The 15,893-nt window shown below is 36.3% G+C and overlaps 1 protein-coding gene across 1 annotated transcript in view; it reads right to left on the reverse strand.

Annotated features, from left to right (window-relative positions):
• The window catches only part of DENND4C (DENN domain containing 4C), a 61,995-nt gene that overhangs the window by 28,037 nt on the left and 18,065 nt on the right, over positions 1 to 15,893 (reverse strand). Inside the window, exons 5-14 of the mRNA XM_054284071.1 lie at positions 15,072 to 15,141; positions 14,115 to 14,284; positions 12,385 to 12,626; positions 11,478 to 11,544; positions 10,785 to 10,843; positions 9,248 to 9,392; positions 8,739 to 8,914; positions 5,036 to 5,136; positions 1,764 to 1,982; positions 630 to 775 (exon numbers count right to left, since the gene is read on the reverse strand). Of these exons, the coding sequence (XP_054140046.1) occupies positions 630 to 775; positions 1,764 to 1,982; positions 5,036 to 5,136; positions 8,739 to 8,914; positions 9,248 to 9,392; positions 10,785 to 10,843; positions 11,478 to 11,544; positions 12,385 to 12,626; positions 14,115 to 14,284; positions 15,072 to 15,141 (1,395 nt within the window). The remainder of the gene's footprint in view (positions 1 to 629; positions 776 to 1,763; positions 1,983 to 5,035; positions 5,137 to 8,738; positions 8,915 to 9,247; positions 9,393 to 10,784; positions 10,844 to 11,477; positions 11,545 to 12,384; positions 12,627 to 14,114; positions 14,285 to 15,071; positions 15,142 to 15,893) is intronic.

A 15,893-nucleotide genomic window follows, 5' to 3' on the forward strand; every position in this document is an offset into this window, starting at 1 on the left:
AAAACTTATTAATATGAAGGCTCTCCCAAAAAGAATCATGTACATATGCCTTAAAAAAAATACAATTCTATAGCTTGTAACTTTAATATTGTAAGCTTGGAATTGCAGAGATGAAGCTATAAACTCCATTACCTACCTAGACCAAAACTATACTGGATGTGACTACAATAAAAAAATAAAAAGGAAAAAAAGGAGCAATCTTTCTCCTAAAACATGCATGTAATGAAAAAACTACATAAACCAGTCCTGACCACATCTGAAACACTAGGCATGTTTAAAGTTGAAATTGTGGGAAAAACTACAATGATATTTTTGGTCATGGCAGATGACCACTGGTAGTAATTCTACATTAGAGAGAGGAAATGGATGGTATTTTCCTGAAGTGTCAGCTACTAGCAATTCTCACATTATCTTATACATTGAAATCCTACAGGCCTTTAATTAAAATTTTCTCCAAGAACACGGGAATTATGACCACACAAGAAGATGAAGAAAGGAAAAAGCAATAACCACCAAGAATTCCAATCCTTTTGAATACTCCCTGAGGAAGTTATGTACCTTCCCAACTAAAGGACAGGACAGTAACACAAAGTAAACAGAAGAATATTATGTAGTAGTATATTTTTCACCTTTTCTATGCAGTCATCAAAAAATGCCAAGCCAGTATCCTTGTCACTCACAAAACTGCACTCTTCAATAAAGCGGCTGAATATCTGTGTCTTGGTGAGATGCGTGTAAAACTTTGTATAGGCCCGGTCTCTGCTTTTTAAAAATCCTGGTAATAAAAGGGAACACACAACTAAATACCAGTTAAAGTTCCGTAAGAAATTAATACATGAAATGAGTTAATAAACATAAATCACATAAATCAATAATCAATATAAATTACTGAAGAGGCTAATACATAAGTATTTGCTTTATCAATAACAACTACTTATATCTATTTGCATTTGGAAGATTAAAATTAACAGCATTTTTAATAGCTTTTTTTTTTTTACATCCTTGGCCACCAGTCACACCCATGTAATCCTTTCTCACTCTGTTTGTTGATTCATTGCGCAAAAAAAAGATTACCTTGTATAAAAGCATCCAACAGCTAAAACAATACTAAAATAAAAATTACGTTATTCTAAAAGGTGATGGGCTTGATAAAATTGAAAACTCTAGAAATGATTACCTAAAAATCTCTTCTCAAATATCTTACCCAGTAATTTTAAAAAAATCAACAACCCCAAAAGAAGAAACAAGACCCAAAACACCACCACAGACAAAACTCCTGTGACATTTTATGTAGCATCTGACTCATGAACAGATCTGAATAGTTAACAGCGATAAGGGAAGTGACATTTGCCAACTATCATTTATTGCTTGCCATATTTCGGATTTCTGCCCCATTTTCTACTATTTTTCCATTTCTATCAAGATCATTACTGAGCTTTTAGCATTTTTGTGTCATACAAGCTGAGAAATATTTTTTAATTCCCAAGAGATGCCCTTGCAGAATATGCCATGATGAGAGGGAACCATGCTACTAAAAAAAAGCTTTTTCTAATACTGGATCTAGTGCAAACCTGCAGTCCTATATGTATGTATCTGTGTTCCAATCAACTCTGAATAGCTTAACTTTAGACAACTGCAATTTTAAATATTGCCAAGAACTGTACAACCAAAGGGAACTTTGACCTTTTAAAGTTATGCAGCTCTTCAGCTCTGAAGTTGTAACACTGCCAATGCTATCAGCAGCTTGTTTGCCTCACCCTCACCTTGATGATCAAACAATGAATCAGCAGCAGTTGCTTTATTTGAAGGTGCCTGTGTGATTGGCTTGAGGAATGTTCTGTAACCCTTCAAAATAGATGCCATGAAACGGAGAAATGCTTCCTGGATCAACATCTCAAGTTCTATCATCTTCTTATGCCAGGAGAAATCTGCCTCTATAGGAGTCATTTCCACTGCAGAGCCTTCTTGAGTCTTCCTGTGAACTAGCAATGAGCAACACATACAAGCCTTTAATAAAAATTCACTGCATTAAAAATTTTGTTTCTATTTGCCCATGTTCATAAGTGATAAGCACTAGAAATCCCGTGATTATTTTCCAGTTGAATGGGTTGACATTAAAGGTTACCTCAAAAGTGTATTTTCCTAACTCATGTAGCAGTCTGTGACACAAAACAAGGATGTCAGCTCAGTTAATGTTACTTCATACTCAACTGAATATAGTCTTTAAATATAAACACAAAGCACCATGTGTGGTAGTTTTTTACATTCCCTGCCCCAGCCAAGCTTCTTTTGGGCTGCTTTACAACCTCCAGTTTCCTCAGGCATTCTCTCTAGGCCTTGGCCTTGAATAATGGCTTCTGAGCAGTTCAGGTCTCCTTCAGCTCACCAGAAACATTGGCTGTTCTCAGGAACTACTGCTGCTTAAAGAACAGTTCTTACCTAATGGATAGTCTTGGAACACTATTTGACTGAATCATAGCTTAAACAGATTATTATTATAATAATAATAATTATTATTATTACTACTACTACTGGACTTTTTAGGAAAATTCCAGTAGTTTTCAGTCCACAGGATGAAGACTGACAGATGACTGAAGATATTAATTTTCTGACACTATGAAGATTAGTCCTAAGCCAGGTCCTCTTAGTTCTCCTGGGCAGCCGTGACTGTACCAGCACCTAATTCTCAGTGGGACCTCTCTGAGCCCACCAGCTCTCTAGTTTGCCGTGCCATACTCTGAGGACCATGGCTGAAACCTGCTGACAGCGTCTGGGCTATCCCCTCCAGTACTGGGTACCACCCAATCCTCAAAGCTCAACCTGTCACCCCTTGAGTGTTGTCAAGGGATGGGATTACCTCACTGAACTCAAAGTGAATTTTCAACAAGTACATACACATTTGCATACAATTCTTTGGGTCTGTGTGCATGTGCGTGTCAACGGATTTAAACACACAATGGCAAGTACAGTGTCAATATTTCCATCTCAGATCTGTAATGAAGTTACTGTGGTGCTTACAGTAAATCTTCTTAAATCACTTTGTAAATGTTATATCAGTCAAGGACTAAGTGGTGCTAAATCCTTTAGACAAACCTGGGGCTTAGTTTGGATTTGGCCCCTTGGTCTAAGGCTGACTTTGGATTCAGTTGCACCTAGGCTCCATCAGGAATTTAGAAAGCAAGTGGGTCCTCTCTGACTCTTGAGGACCTCTTTACTCTACAGAAGTGCCTCCCCTAGCTGTTTATACCCTTGCACCTTTGCATTTCCAGACTTTGTTAAAATCATTCTACCTTGATTCTAATCTGATTTTTCTTTTGTTCGTCATCAGTGATAGAGAGAATCTTGCTACTGAACTTTGTTGTGCTTTTGCAAATTCATATGAAGCCCGCTTTTGCCAATAGCTTTGCCGCTGATTCTTTAAGTGACCTAAACCGCTCATTTATTACACCATGTTTTTCCTGTTCTGAAGAATACACATCTAAAACTACTTTTCTAATATCAATCCTAACATTTTAGTGCACCAAATGGTGAAAATAAGTAAGTGACATCTAGAGTTTACTCTTGCATTCTTAAAAAACCAGCAGCAGGTATTGCTGAAAATAACAGTTCCACACTTGTAACAAAAATATCAGTTATAATAATAAAATATCTCTACATAAATATAAATAAATATTACAACACAGCTATTATAATATTGTCAAAATAGAAAAAATATTTAACAGAGACCACTGGTTGTGCTCAAGACAGAATTAGGAAGTAATTCCTAATGAATGATATGCACTGCTGATAAACGTAAAAGTTAAGATTTTCTAACAGATGAAGTAAAGGCTATTTGAAAAAAAAATCATAGAAAACTAAGGCAGGAACACCTATCTCTTAATTAATATAATTTTTTGCTTTTGTCATTTATGAATTTTCTGTATCTTAGGTACACCTATGAGGTCATTATAGTTTCCTTCCCCATAACAATATAACTTTACATACCCTGAACCATCTTACCTGAAAGAATCTATTTTCAGTTAGAAAGAAACAATACCTGAAAACTGTTACCAGTTAGAATTTTGATCTTCTCTGTCAAAGACATCAGACTGAATACAGCCAGTCGTTATTTTTCTTTTGACAAAACCATTTGCCAAAAATTAGCCTCTCTGTTATTGTGGTAGAAAAGTCATTATCTAAGCTATTCACAAGCACTGGACCCCGGCAACTACCATCCCATCAGCCTCCCTTCTGTGCCTGGGAAGATCATGGAATAGATCGTCCTAGAAGCTGTGCTAAGGCACAGGGAGAACAGGGAGGTGACTTGAGACAATAGCACAGTTTCACCAAGAGCAAGTCCTGCCTGCCCAACCCAGTAACCGTCTGTGATGGAGTGACTACATCAGTGGGCAAGGGAAGGGCTAGAGATCTCTAGAACTGTGTAAAGCCTTTGACATAGACCCCCACAACATCTTATCTCTAAACTGGAGACAGATGGATTTGACAGGTGGAGTGCTAGATAGAGATGAAATTGGTTAGTCCCATCCAGAGGTTAGTGGTGAATGGTTTAGATCCCTGATGGACATCAGTGGCGTCCCTCAGGCGTCCATATCAGGGCCTGTGTTGTTTATTATCAATAACACAGACAAAGGGATCGAGTGCACCCGCAGCAAGTTTGAAGACGACATCAAGCTGAGTGATGCTGTTGACATGCCTGAGGAATGGGATGCCATCCAGAGGGACTTGAACAAACTCAGGAACTGAGCCCATGGAAATCTCATAAGTTTTAACAAGACCAAGTGCAAGATGATGCACCCTGAGGTAGGCAAACCCCCAGTACCAGCACAGGCTGGCGTCTCTGAAAAGATCTCTGCCAAGGACCTGAGGGTGCTGCTGGATGAGAGGCTGGACACGACCATGACTAAAGAACAAAAAAGAGATTCAATTCTAAGAATTCACATTTAAAGAGTCTAAACAAAAAAATCACACTGCATGTGATAGGAGGAAATCATTACATTTATATACTACTCAGAAGTTCTTATTGTATCTATTTCACCTGCTGCAAGCTGTTGGTGCAGTTTCTTTAAGGTGCTGAGAAGACTTTTACATGGCTTTTTAGGGAACTGCTTCCAGTTGGTGTTCTTCTTATCATCTGATCTAAAGCACAGGAGAGATAAAAAAGGACATATAAAATAGAGACAATATAAAAAAAGAATAATGTGAACAGCTTTAAGTTGCTTCATTTACAGAAGATGGTACCTTAAAATTATTTTGAAATCTTGTCACTGTACCTATTTGTTAAAAATAAAAACTGGGACTTACATAACACAGAATTTTATTTATTCAGATACACAACAGTATAAAGTGAGTAATGAGTAGAGTTTCCTCCAGTCTGCAAGGAGATCTGCCTTCAGATTAATTTAGACTCTATAGATGATTTATCTTTCAGATTTTTTATCAGCCTTGCCAATATTATTGAAGCATATTCTTCTGTATGTGATTATTATACAAAATCTAGACTAGTCTGCCATTTCTAGACTATGCCAGTCCATAGACCGGCCACACTACTGCTCCTTCAAATAAAGGCAGTTCTGAGTACTACATGTTACTGAAAGAAGCCAGATCAGTCTGACAACTTGATGATAATATGGAACTTTGCTATATGTCTATGGCAACCCAGTTCCATCTTCACAGTCTAACAGGTACTGGAAAGAATGGGAATTCAGTTCACAGCTGGAAAATTATGTGGTTGATTAAGCAGTGGGGTAAACTGCTTAAAGGGATGCTCATCTACTTTATGGACAACAACAGATAAAATATAAATAAAATGAAGGGAATAAATCCCAAGAACTCCTATGCCTCTTTCTGGAAGGTAGAAGATGGGAGAGAATTGCTGTTACAGAGAATATAACAAACCTCTTTGCCCTGAAACCTAACCACTTATTACTACCCAAGCTGATACTGGGACTAGTTGTTTTTTCACTTTGCATCTATGAAATATTTGTTCCATTATTATTTGCTTTATTGGCATGAACAGAAATATCTTAGAAAGGAAGCCGAAGTTCATGCAGTTGAAGAAAAAATTTCATCCTTTTGGATGCCTTTGCCCATTCTTCCCCCACAATAATGGCATGCTTATAAACAATATAAGTAGTACCATTCAAAAAGTGACAGGAAAAAAGTCCGGCTTAGAAAATAAAACAAACTTTCAAATCTTTGCCCTAAAAAGGCTAGCCAACATTGAAGGCTCATTAAGTATCACAGAGAGAGTTAAAAAAATTAAAATTAATAAGGAAGATGCTGAATGAATAAAATATATTTTTACTTATTTTTAAATTACTTTATTTTATTTTAGATATTTAGGTATTTTATTTATTATTTATTTTGACTAAAAGGCATTTAGTATTTTTTGGTACAGCTTAAGAAAGCAGCATACTTGCTCTAGAAATTGATTTTTCTATTAAGCAGTCTTTCCAAGTCAGCAACAGTGCTATTAAATGCTTTTACACCTAAACAAGCAAACAAATAAATCAAGCACTACTGCATTGCCATAGAACTAAAAAGGGCCAGAAACTGATGTGGATTAAATCAAATGAAAAAAAATCTTTATTCAGTAACAACACACTATTTTCATAATTCTATATTATTTTCAACACAAAGTGCTTTATGGAGATTTGGGCTTACTTACACACCTCAAAAACTGAAGGATACATTCATTGCCAGGTTAAAAATGCTTTATAATGCAGCTACCAATACCTCACATTTACCAAAGTCAAAAGTTACAGATGCCAAACTCCTCTGGAAGTCAAATATCTATAGATAAGATTAATAAAAAATGGGCAGCAAAACCAGAAGAGATAAATTCACTACTGAAAGAGAAATGGGCTTATAAGACAGTAAAAGAAAGGGTGGGAAAGCCTTTCCAGCTGACTGCCTCATAAGAGGTCAGCCACTAGTAGATTTTTAGTTCAACAACCAATCCAAATAATGTTGGTACTTGGTCTTTCTAACAGTCCTAAAGCATCTTGATATCCCTAACTCCCTGCAAATTCTCCTGGTTTCATCTCTATTTTTCTGCTACACAATCCTCAATTTCCATTCTACTTATGAACAAAAATACTGAGGTACTTTTCCCTGCAAGTATCTTCCAATGATTAAGTTATCTGTCATGACTTTATTCAATACATTCTTCTTTCACAATACCTACAATTATTCTCTTGGTGGCATAATACTTCGTTGTAAACTGATGAAAATTATTTTTGAAGTGTTTTTCATGGAGAGTTAGGGGAAGGAGAAAAAAACACCAGACAGAAAAAACAAACACAATTTGTTTCATTGTTTACCATTTCCTGTGATGCTACTAACAAAAAAATGAATGTCAGTAATTTAAAGGAAACATTGGCATCAGTAGAGGAAGGGTCCTTCTGAGACAGTAAAAATCCAGTAAGTATTTTACTGTTCCACTGGTCAAATTACTAACTCTAACTCAAGTGAGTAAAAAAAAAGTCAAGAGTTAAAAAATTACATGGTAAGTAAAACAAAATTTGCACAAAGATGTGCACTTGAATTAGTGATGGTCACCCTCATCTTGAACTAGCTTGTATCCATTATTTCTATTTATGTTCTAGTTAAAAATGGAAAAGTAGTTACTAATACTGAGAAAAAACCAATTTTTCCTTTCTGTTATTTGTACTCACATTATAGAAACCCAGAAGAATTATTCTGGATTAGCTTCTCCTCAAGAAGGTGCAAAGAAACTGTTCAAAGAATACTTCAATTTAAGAAAAGTACTATATTACAATACAATAATTAAGTTAAAATACTTTTGAATTAATGTAGTGAGACACCAAATTTTGCTTGATTGGTCTCACAAAAAACATGGTCCTTGTAACTTCAGAAAAATTTCTTTATGAACACTAATATAAAGTAGCCCAAGTTCAAGATAGTGTCAAGAATTATTATGAAAGATTTGGAAGCATTCATATTCATCTAGGTTGCTTTAAGATGATCAAGTCCGACCACCTAAATAACACTGTCATGACTACCACAAAACCATGTCCACCACTAAAACAAGCAATGCATCTGTATGTCTTTTAAATACCCTCTAGGGCTAGTGATTCAGTCACTTCTCTGAGCAGTCAAATCCAATGCCTGACCACAAGTGAACAAAGTTTTCCTACTATCTAATCTAAAGCTCCTGTGGTGCAACTTGAGGCCATTTCCTTTAGTCTTGCTGCTTATTACCTGGGACAAGAGACTGACCTCCACCTGGCTACAGCCTCCCTTCAGGCAGTTGTAGGGAGTGGTAAGGTCTTCCTCAGGATCCTTTTCTACACACTACACAACCTCAGATCCCTCATATGCTCCCCACACTCCTTGTGTTTCAGACCCTTCACCACCTTCTCTGGACATGCTCCAACACCTCAGTGTCCTTCTTGTGAAGTGCTCAGAACTGAACACAGCATTTGAGACATGGCCTCAGCAGCACCCAGTACAGGGGGAAAATCCTTTCCCTAGTTACTTACCATTGTTACTCCATTTATAGCAAGATCACACTTCCTATAAAAATGTGATGCAGAAGTGTTGATCCTTGACTTACTAAGTTTTTATTTACTTATAGCTTTAGAAATGAGAGGGAAAAAAAAGGGACAGTAAGAAACAAACCATGTTGGATCAAACAGTGCTTAACAATTTTTTCTCCTGAGCACTTCAGCAATCTCTTCATCTACAAAAAAATGTAAAATCTCCATAGAACTTACATGTAGACCATGTTTGTGTCTAAGTCAATGCACACAATATCCTGTGGTGGATCGTACAGATCAAAGTATCGTGAATCAACTCCAACAATAAATGGAAGAGGTGCACTGAGTACGGTGGCCAGAGACAAAGGACAGAGGGGGATATATGGACATTGCCACTGAAATGGAAATATCATCTGAAGGAAAAATTAAATTAAATAAATGCATTAAAAAAAGACAACAGATACTGTACAAGAAAAAACAAGAAGTTACTTGCAGCACATTGAAATGAAATTACTAAAAGCTTTGTAACACTATCAGAAAAAGGTCCCCAAGTTTGTTACTTTAATACATTATAACTCTCAGCTATGCAAAAATCATGATCTCTAAGAGTTACTAGATAGAGCAATTGAACTAAATGCTGTTGTTATGACCATTTAATACATCAGTAATTTTAATTTAAAGCCTTGTTACAATTGTGATGTTTAAATCAATTTCTCTTACTGCAGTACAGAACACTTTGTACTTACAGCTACGACAGCTTCAGCCACTCCTGTCAACACAGCCGGTCTAAGGGAATGGAGGAGGATCTTGCCTTCTAGTAATACAAAGAGTAACAGAGTGGCACAGTTTTCTGGTCCAAGATTCATGAGTAGAGTGCTAAAGTTTGCTCCACTAAGGAGTGGATGGGAAAGGAGAAGAAAAGAAAAATATTATAGAGTTTAAAAAAAATTCACTACTATCAAATTTTCTGACAACTGCCAGTGTTTGGGATCAACTAGTTGAATGGTGCTAATACACATCAAACACCTACCTATCTAACTAATAGATATGACATAATTTTAAGGCTTGTACCACCCGAAAGAAACCTAAATTTAAATTCTATTGCTAAAGAAACATACACTAAACCATGATACTGCTAAATTTGCATTGTTTACAGCACTCTCTCTCAGACATGCACTCACATCTTGTCATCACACCAACAAAGCAAAGCTAATTGCTAATTCAAACGAAAATAACACCAGGAGTTTCATATGATCAGTTATCTCACACAAGAATCATGAACTAGAGTATCCATTTGATCTTAGAATCACAGCATCAAATTCCTGTGTGAGTCAAAATTAATCCATCATTCTCTTGGAGACACACTTTTATTTTCTGTGGTTTAGCCTCCAATCAATTTGTTGAGACTGTATGCATTTAGGAATTGCACTGACATCTATGAGTACATGGGTGTAAAATCTGTCCTTAAAAAGGTTCTTACATGTTGTTCAACGATTTAGTGCCTGGATGCAATTTTTTATCCAAATGCTTGTGTAACAAATATGATTAAAGATGGGATTCTGCATAAGGAATATTATATGATAATGTTATCATCATATGAGGTTATCATCATATAATCATATGATTGTATGATAATGTTAGAATATTATATGATAATGGCTGGAGAGAATAAAAAGGGAGAAGATTTTGGTTTTTAACATGAAGACAAAGATGAACAGAAGTGTTAAAATAAAACCACGTGTCACAATCATAGGGAGGTCTAACCCTGAAGATGCAGGAAGCATCCACAGACACTGCATCAACCTTCAAGCACAAATAGTAATTTGGAGGCATACCCTTGAATTCCCAAAATGTTTGCACACTTGTGCAAACATGGATTTCACCTAACGGCTTGATGTTATTGTCTCTCTTGGATCCAAAAAGGAGAAAAAAGCAAGATAGCAGTCTCTATGCTATTAAATTTTGCTTACTATATTGGTTCTGAAAATACAAGATCTTTAAATATGGGTACTTTTCTCTCCTCACAAATGCCTTATTATTCCTTTAGAGTTCCTGCAATAATCTGGGAATTCATCTTTATTTCAGGGTAATTAGTGATCTTATACTTCCACAAGGGGCACATGTATGTCAAGACAAGACTGCGTAACATTATAAACACATATTGAGCTTCCTGTTTATAATACCTCATGATATTGCACTAATATTTGACTTTCTTCTATGATTAACTCCTGCTTGCCTCTGATTTTTTCAAGTAGCATACATTTAAAGCATTAATTATGATACCTTAATGGCAATGGTGTAGAAACTGGCTGTGACAATATTAATGCATCATGGGCAGAAAGCTGAAACACATAAAGTAATATGTGATTGACAAGAACAACCCCAAAGTTAATACAGTACAACATTCCAGTATAAATATATATCCATAGTCTCATAAACTGCCTGGCATACAGACACAGTGACTTTGGGACTCGAGTTCACTAATATGAACAGAGCTCATATTAGTCACCGAAAGAATTCTGAGAATTACAGGAAATCGTCTGTGACTCAGTGTTGAGCATGTAACTGCTGCTGGGTGACTAAACAGAGAAGCACAAGAGACAGCACCCCAGGGGACTAACCTCTGCCCCACAGCAGTGGGTGGACAAATGAGGGGAAGACAGAAAACAACCCTACCACTGAGGTAATGCAAACGGTGCCTATAAAATGAAAGCATAATACTTGGCAGATATTTCAAAAGTGCAAGTAGGACACTTCTGCCATCTACACCACCTGAAGTATGAAAGAGTTTGTTTCCTTTGCTAAGTTGTCCTAGGATTTTATCAATGTGAGAGAAGGCCAGCCCATCCACCCCCTCCCCTTTCTCTTCCAGGAGGTATGAATTCAAACCCAAGTAAAAAAAATAAAGAAAGAAACCAAAGGAAAGAGGAGGTTTGCTGTTGCTGCAGCTTAAAATGAATGAAAATTGTTGCTTACCTGCACAAGAATCCTTGGCCTTTGTGGTGAAGGGAAAGGTATATTGTGCATAAAATGGGATATATGCCTGCAAAGAAGACAAGATACTAGATAAACAGCACCAGGGTGTAATGAAGGGCTGAAAAAAATGTTAACTAAATTTTAGAATTAATATAGTAGCATTTTTTAGAAAGACTTTTAAGATTTATTTACTCTTTTCAAAAGTCCAAGAGTCTGTTTATGCAAGCCAAAATGAAGAAGCATTCACTCAATTGCATGTCTGAAAATTAATACTAGTAGCTTCAGATATGTAAGCAAAAGATAAGAACATACTGGCATTTAGGCAGGCCACTTCAAATCCCAGGCAGCCTAACCCTGTTCTCCAGTTTCTAAAGAGATTCTGCTAAGAGAAAGTATTTTGTTGGATATCTTAACATCTATCTTACTTGAATGTAACATAATTTTCCAACAAACTTTCAGGACCATGACAAGCATCCTCTGCAGAGTTTGCACGCATAATCATAGACATGAATTAGCAGTAATGCTTGGAAACAAACATAGATATTCACCACTGATGTACAGCATTACTGAGCTTACATTTACTAAGCTAAAACACAGAACTGGAAATATAGCATGTATCACAGCACAGACTGTTCTAGGCTTGATGTAGCTAAAAGAAAGGTAAACAGGCTTGACATACTCTAAAAAAGACCTAGACTAAAATCCAGTTAGCTTTGCTGGCACTGCAAGAGCCAATACTATTAAACAGAAGCAGCAATAATTTGTACCAGTACAACATAAGCTAAACAGTGCAAACATGATGGTGGGTCAACTATAGCAACTATAGCAACTGTGACATGCACAAATCACATGATTTCTTGAGCTAATGACTACATTCCCACAGCAACTTCAAAAATGTTTTACATACTTTTCAATGGGAAGAGGATGAGGTCCAGAGACAGAGAGTTTGTAGATGAACATAAGAAATTTTCGAAACGCTTCAAAGAAAGGCCAGTGTGAGAGAAGACAGATGCATTTGTTTGAATTGATGGACTTGGAAGTAATCACTTTTCTCTCTACAGTCGTCAGAAGACCCAGCTGTGATTGCTGTTTTTCTGTTAGCAGCTCCCGGGGATAAGGCTCATAAAACTGGATAGCAGCACCGTAAACCTACAAGATGAAGTGATACAGCTAAGCAGGCCCAGTATTTAACAGGAATATGGACTAGAACTTTTGATGCACCTTTAAGTCTTTGGAGTTTGCACACACTACAGTGCTTTTGCTGGTACCTTATGAAATGACTTCATTTGTGTAATATGCACAAAGCAACCTTATAAACAAAATGCCTTGAACTTTCTTCTTCATTTTCATTGCACCTTCCTCAACCAGTGAGAATTCATACTCACTTGAAAGGGAAGGAACCGAACCTTCATTCTGTGACAAAACCTTATCCATGAATCATCCGGGTCAAGAACATCCCCAAAATCTCAAACCCAAACCCTTATGAAATGTTTCTGTTCAGTAAATTCCCCTCTCTTTACCAAACTAAACAATAAAACTCTTTTAGCTTTGACTTCTCTCCTTTTATTTAAAAATATATTTTCTAATACTCCTTATCTATTTGTCTGTGTTTCATAACTGAGTTATTCTGGCAAGCTTAGCAAAAATGAATAAGGAAAGAAACCAGTAGCAGCTACTGTATTCCTCCTAGTAAAAGAAGTATTAATATTTTGAAGCAATGTGGTTTTGCTCTGTTTGGAAATGGAGAAGTGTGTAAATTTTTTTATTAGGGGAGTGAGACAGAGTGGAAGTTGAGTTGTTATCACAACAGATGATAACAGTTCTGCTGTTTATTAGAGAACTAATCAATCACACACTGATACAGAGAGCCAATAACACATTACAGTCACTTATTCCCTCATACAGTTCACAGACATTCACAATTGGCAAGCTGAAACAACGGCTGGGAGACCAACCCTAAGCAAAGGCTCCCTTGCTTCATCAAGAGTACCTCTACTACCTTCCTGCCTGTAACCTAAGTCGCACAATACATTTTTGGTGCCTTTGTATGCTGATGGCCTTATACAGATTCAGCAGACAAATCTGAATGTTAGAAGACAGAATTCAGATGTTCTGAATCTTTTCCTTCATGCAAATTAGAGTCTTTCACATACTACCTCTCAATGCACACTTCTCTTCTCCCTGCCTTCCTGCTTTCTGGTAACTAGCTTTCAATTCACATGCGGAGATATGTACAGAGCCCTATTACAGTAAGTCACAAACCCTGTTATATAAAGTCACATCAAAGTGTCTTTTAAGGTAACCAAGTAAAAATTGTAGCAATTGGCTACATTGCTAATACCTGTGTTAAATTCTCTTTAATACACAGACTACACTTCCATTCTCATCACATGAAAGAACAGGGAAAGCAATGTGCTGTGAGCTTTGGTTTTGTTAAGCGTACAGTTTAACCTACATAGGAGTAAACAGCACTTACTCTTCAGCTGCTTCCTGATTTGGTCCAGTTTCATCTTACATGAAGGCTTAAGAAATATAACTTTATAAGGGAAGTATTAGACAATGTATGAAGAAATAATCCCTATCTAGCTCCATAACAGCCATCTGAAATAAAAGCAAAAACACGTTGTGGAGCCATACCTTTTCTGCTGAAGAGCAGGTCAGTACAAATGTTGAGAACACTGGCAGTGGATATTTGGTTTGAGGGTCCCAGCATTCAATAGTAGCTCCCATAGGAAGGCAGAAGAGAGGTACAGAGTCTGACAGTGGAAATGACTCATAGTTCTCTTGAGGATATCTGAAAAGTAAGCCTCAAAGAAAAAAGAAAAGTAAGGACATTTGCTCTGCAGGCCCTAAATATTACAAGCAATATATTTTCCACAAAATATGGCCACATCTACACAACCCTGGGTTTACTATTGCTGCTGATCTTGCTTGTTCTGTGAAACAGCAACTTCATTATCTATTCTTTCAACTTCTATTTGATAGTTTACTCTTTTTAAGGAATTTAGTGTACTTACTACTCAGCAGAAATGCTTCTGTGAGTTTTTCTGGGCTCCTTCATAAACAAAAAATAATCTGTAGCAATGCATTAAAATTTTTTTAAAAGCCAGACTTGTCATTTATTCAGAATATTTTTCACTTTCTTCAAACAAAGAACAAGAAAATAGTTGCAGAATTGAAGGAAAGGAACACATTAAATTTTCAAATTAAACAGAAGATGTTTAAGCATAGAATGAAATACAAGTAAACCTGAACAGGATTTTAATTACTCCTTCTCCATTATTACCAACAAAAAAATATGAAGTCTTTTCTTACATGTGTAATGTTTGCAAAGACAAAAGTTTGCTAAAGCTCCTCAGTTAGCAAGCCTGTCATGATAAGAACTAAAATAATAAAGAGAAATGTTATTCCTTTTTTTTCCTGGGAAAAAATAAGGTGAGCAAAGAAGGCATTAGAGAAGCTGATTTCAACCAACATCCTCCAGGACCACTATTCTGACAGACAGCACTTAAATTTTTCAAATTATCATTGTATTTTAACAAGGCATTTGAATCCTTTTGTTAACATGTTTAGACAGTTTCTAAAATTACTTACCAGCTTTATACGCTAAAGAGTTAGAAGCTGGCACAGACTTCTTGTAACAAAGGTATACACTGGAACCCCACTGAAAAACACAAGTGTCATCTCAGAACCAGCAAAGATGACAACAAGGAACAGAATTCACGCATTTGAATAAACTCCCTTTACAAACAAATCAGGTATTTTAACAAAAAACACTACAGAATAAAATGACCAGCTGGCTGCTGAGTGCATGTAAATGACAAAAATGAGAACTCACCCTTCTCTCATTTTTAGACATTACAGGATTTACACAAAATAACCACACCACACACAACCACACTACTCTCTGACCTATTTCAACAAAAGAACAGGCAAAAGTGAAGCAGATTAATTTCCACCTTGATGTTTCCTTGGTTATTTAAAAGTAGAGTCTCATGGGGACCCATTACAGGAAGTCAAGTTCTAATCATCCTAAGTCATAATTTGAAGCTTTTATTGTACTTCTATAAACTGGTTATTGACACTGTTTTTTGCAGTTTGGCTACCTATACTCTATTAAAAAACTATTACTATTAAAAAAAACTTATTCCACTGCAAGTACACTAAATGCAAAATAAACTAAAAAAAAGAGAACCAATTAAAGCAAAGCACACTGAGAAACTCTAAGTAGCAATTATCATCCTTACAATGCATTAGTAGCACAGGCATTAATGAATCACTAAGAAAAAAGTGTTTCTGCTTCATCCCAAGTGTCAGCCTCTCCTAAGGGTGTGGGAGAGATAATTTAAAAAAAAAAAATTAAAACTTCATTGCACGACTCCTAAATAGCACCTTAACATGAATATGCAAACTGAA

Source organism: Melozone crissalis, unplaced genomic scaffold, assembly GCF_028551555.1.
Source record: "Melozone crissalis strain CALT ecotype California unplaced genomic scaffold, PUWL_Pcris_2 ptg000005l_1, whole genome shotgun sequence".
NCBI classification, from domain to species: Eukaryota; Metazoa; Chordata; class Aves; order Passeriformes; family Passerellidae; genus Melozone; species Melozone crissalis.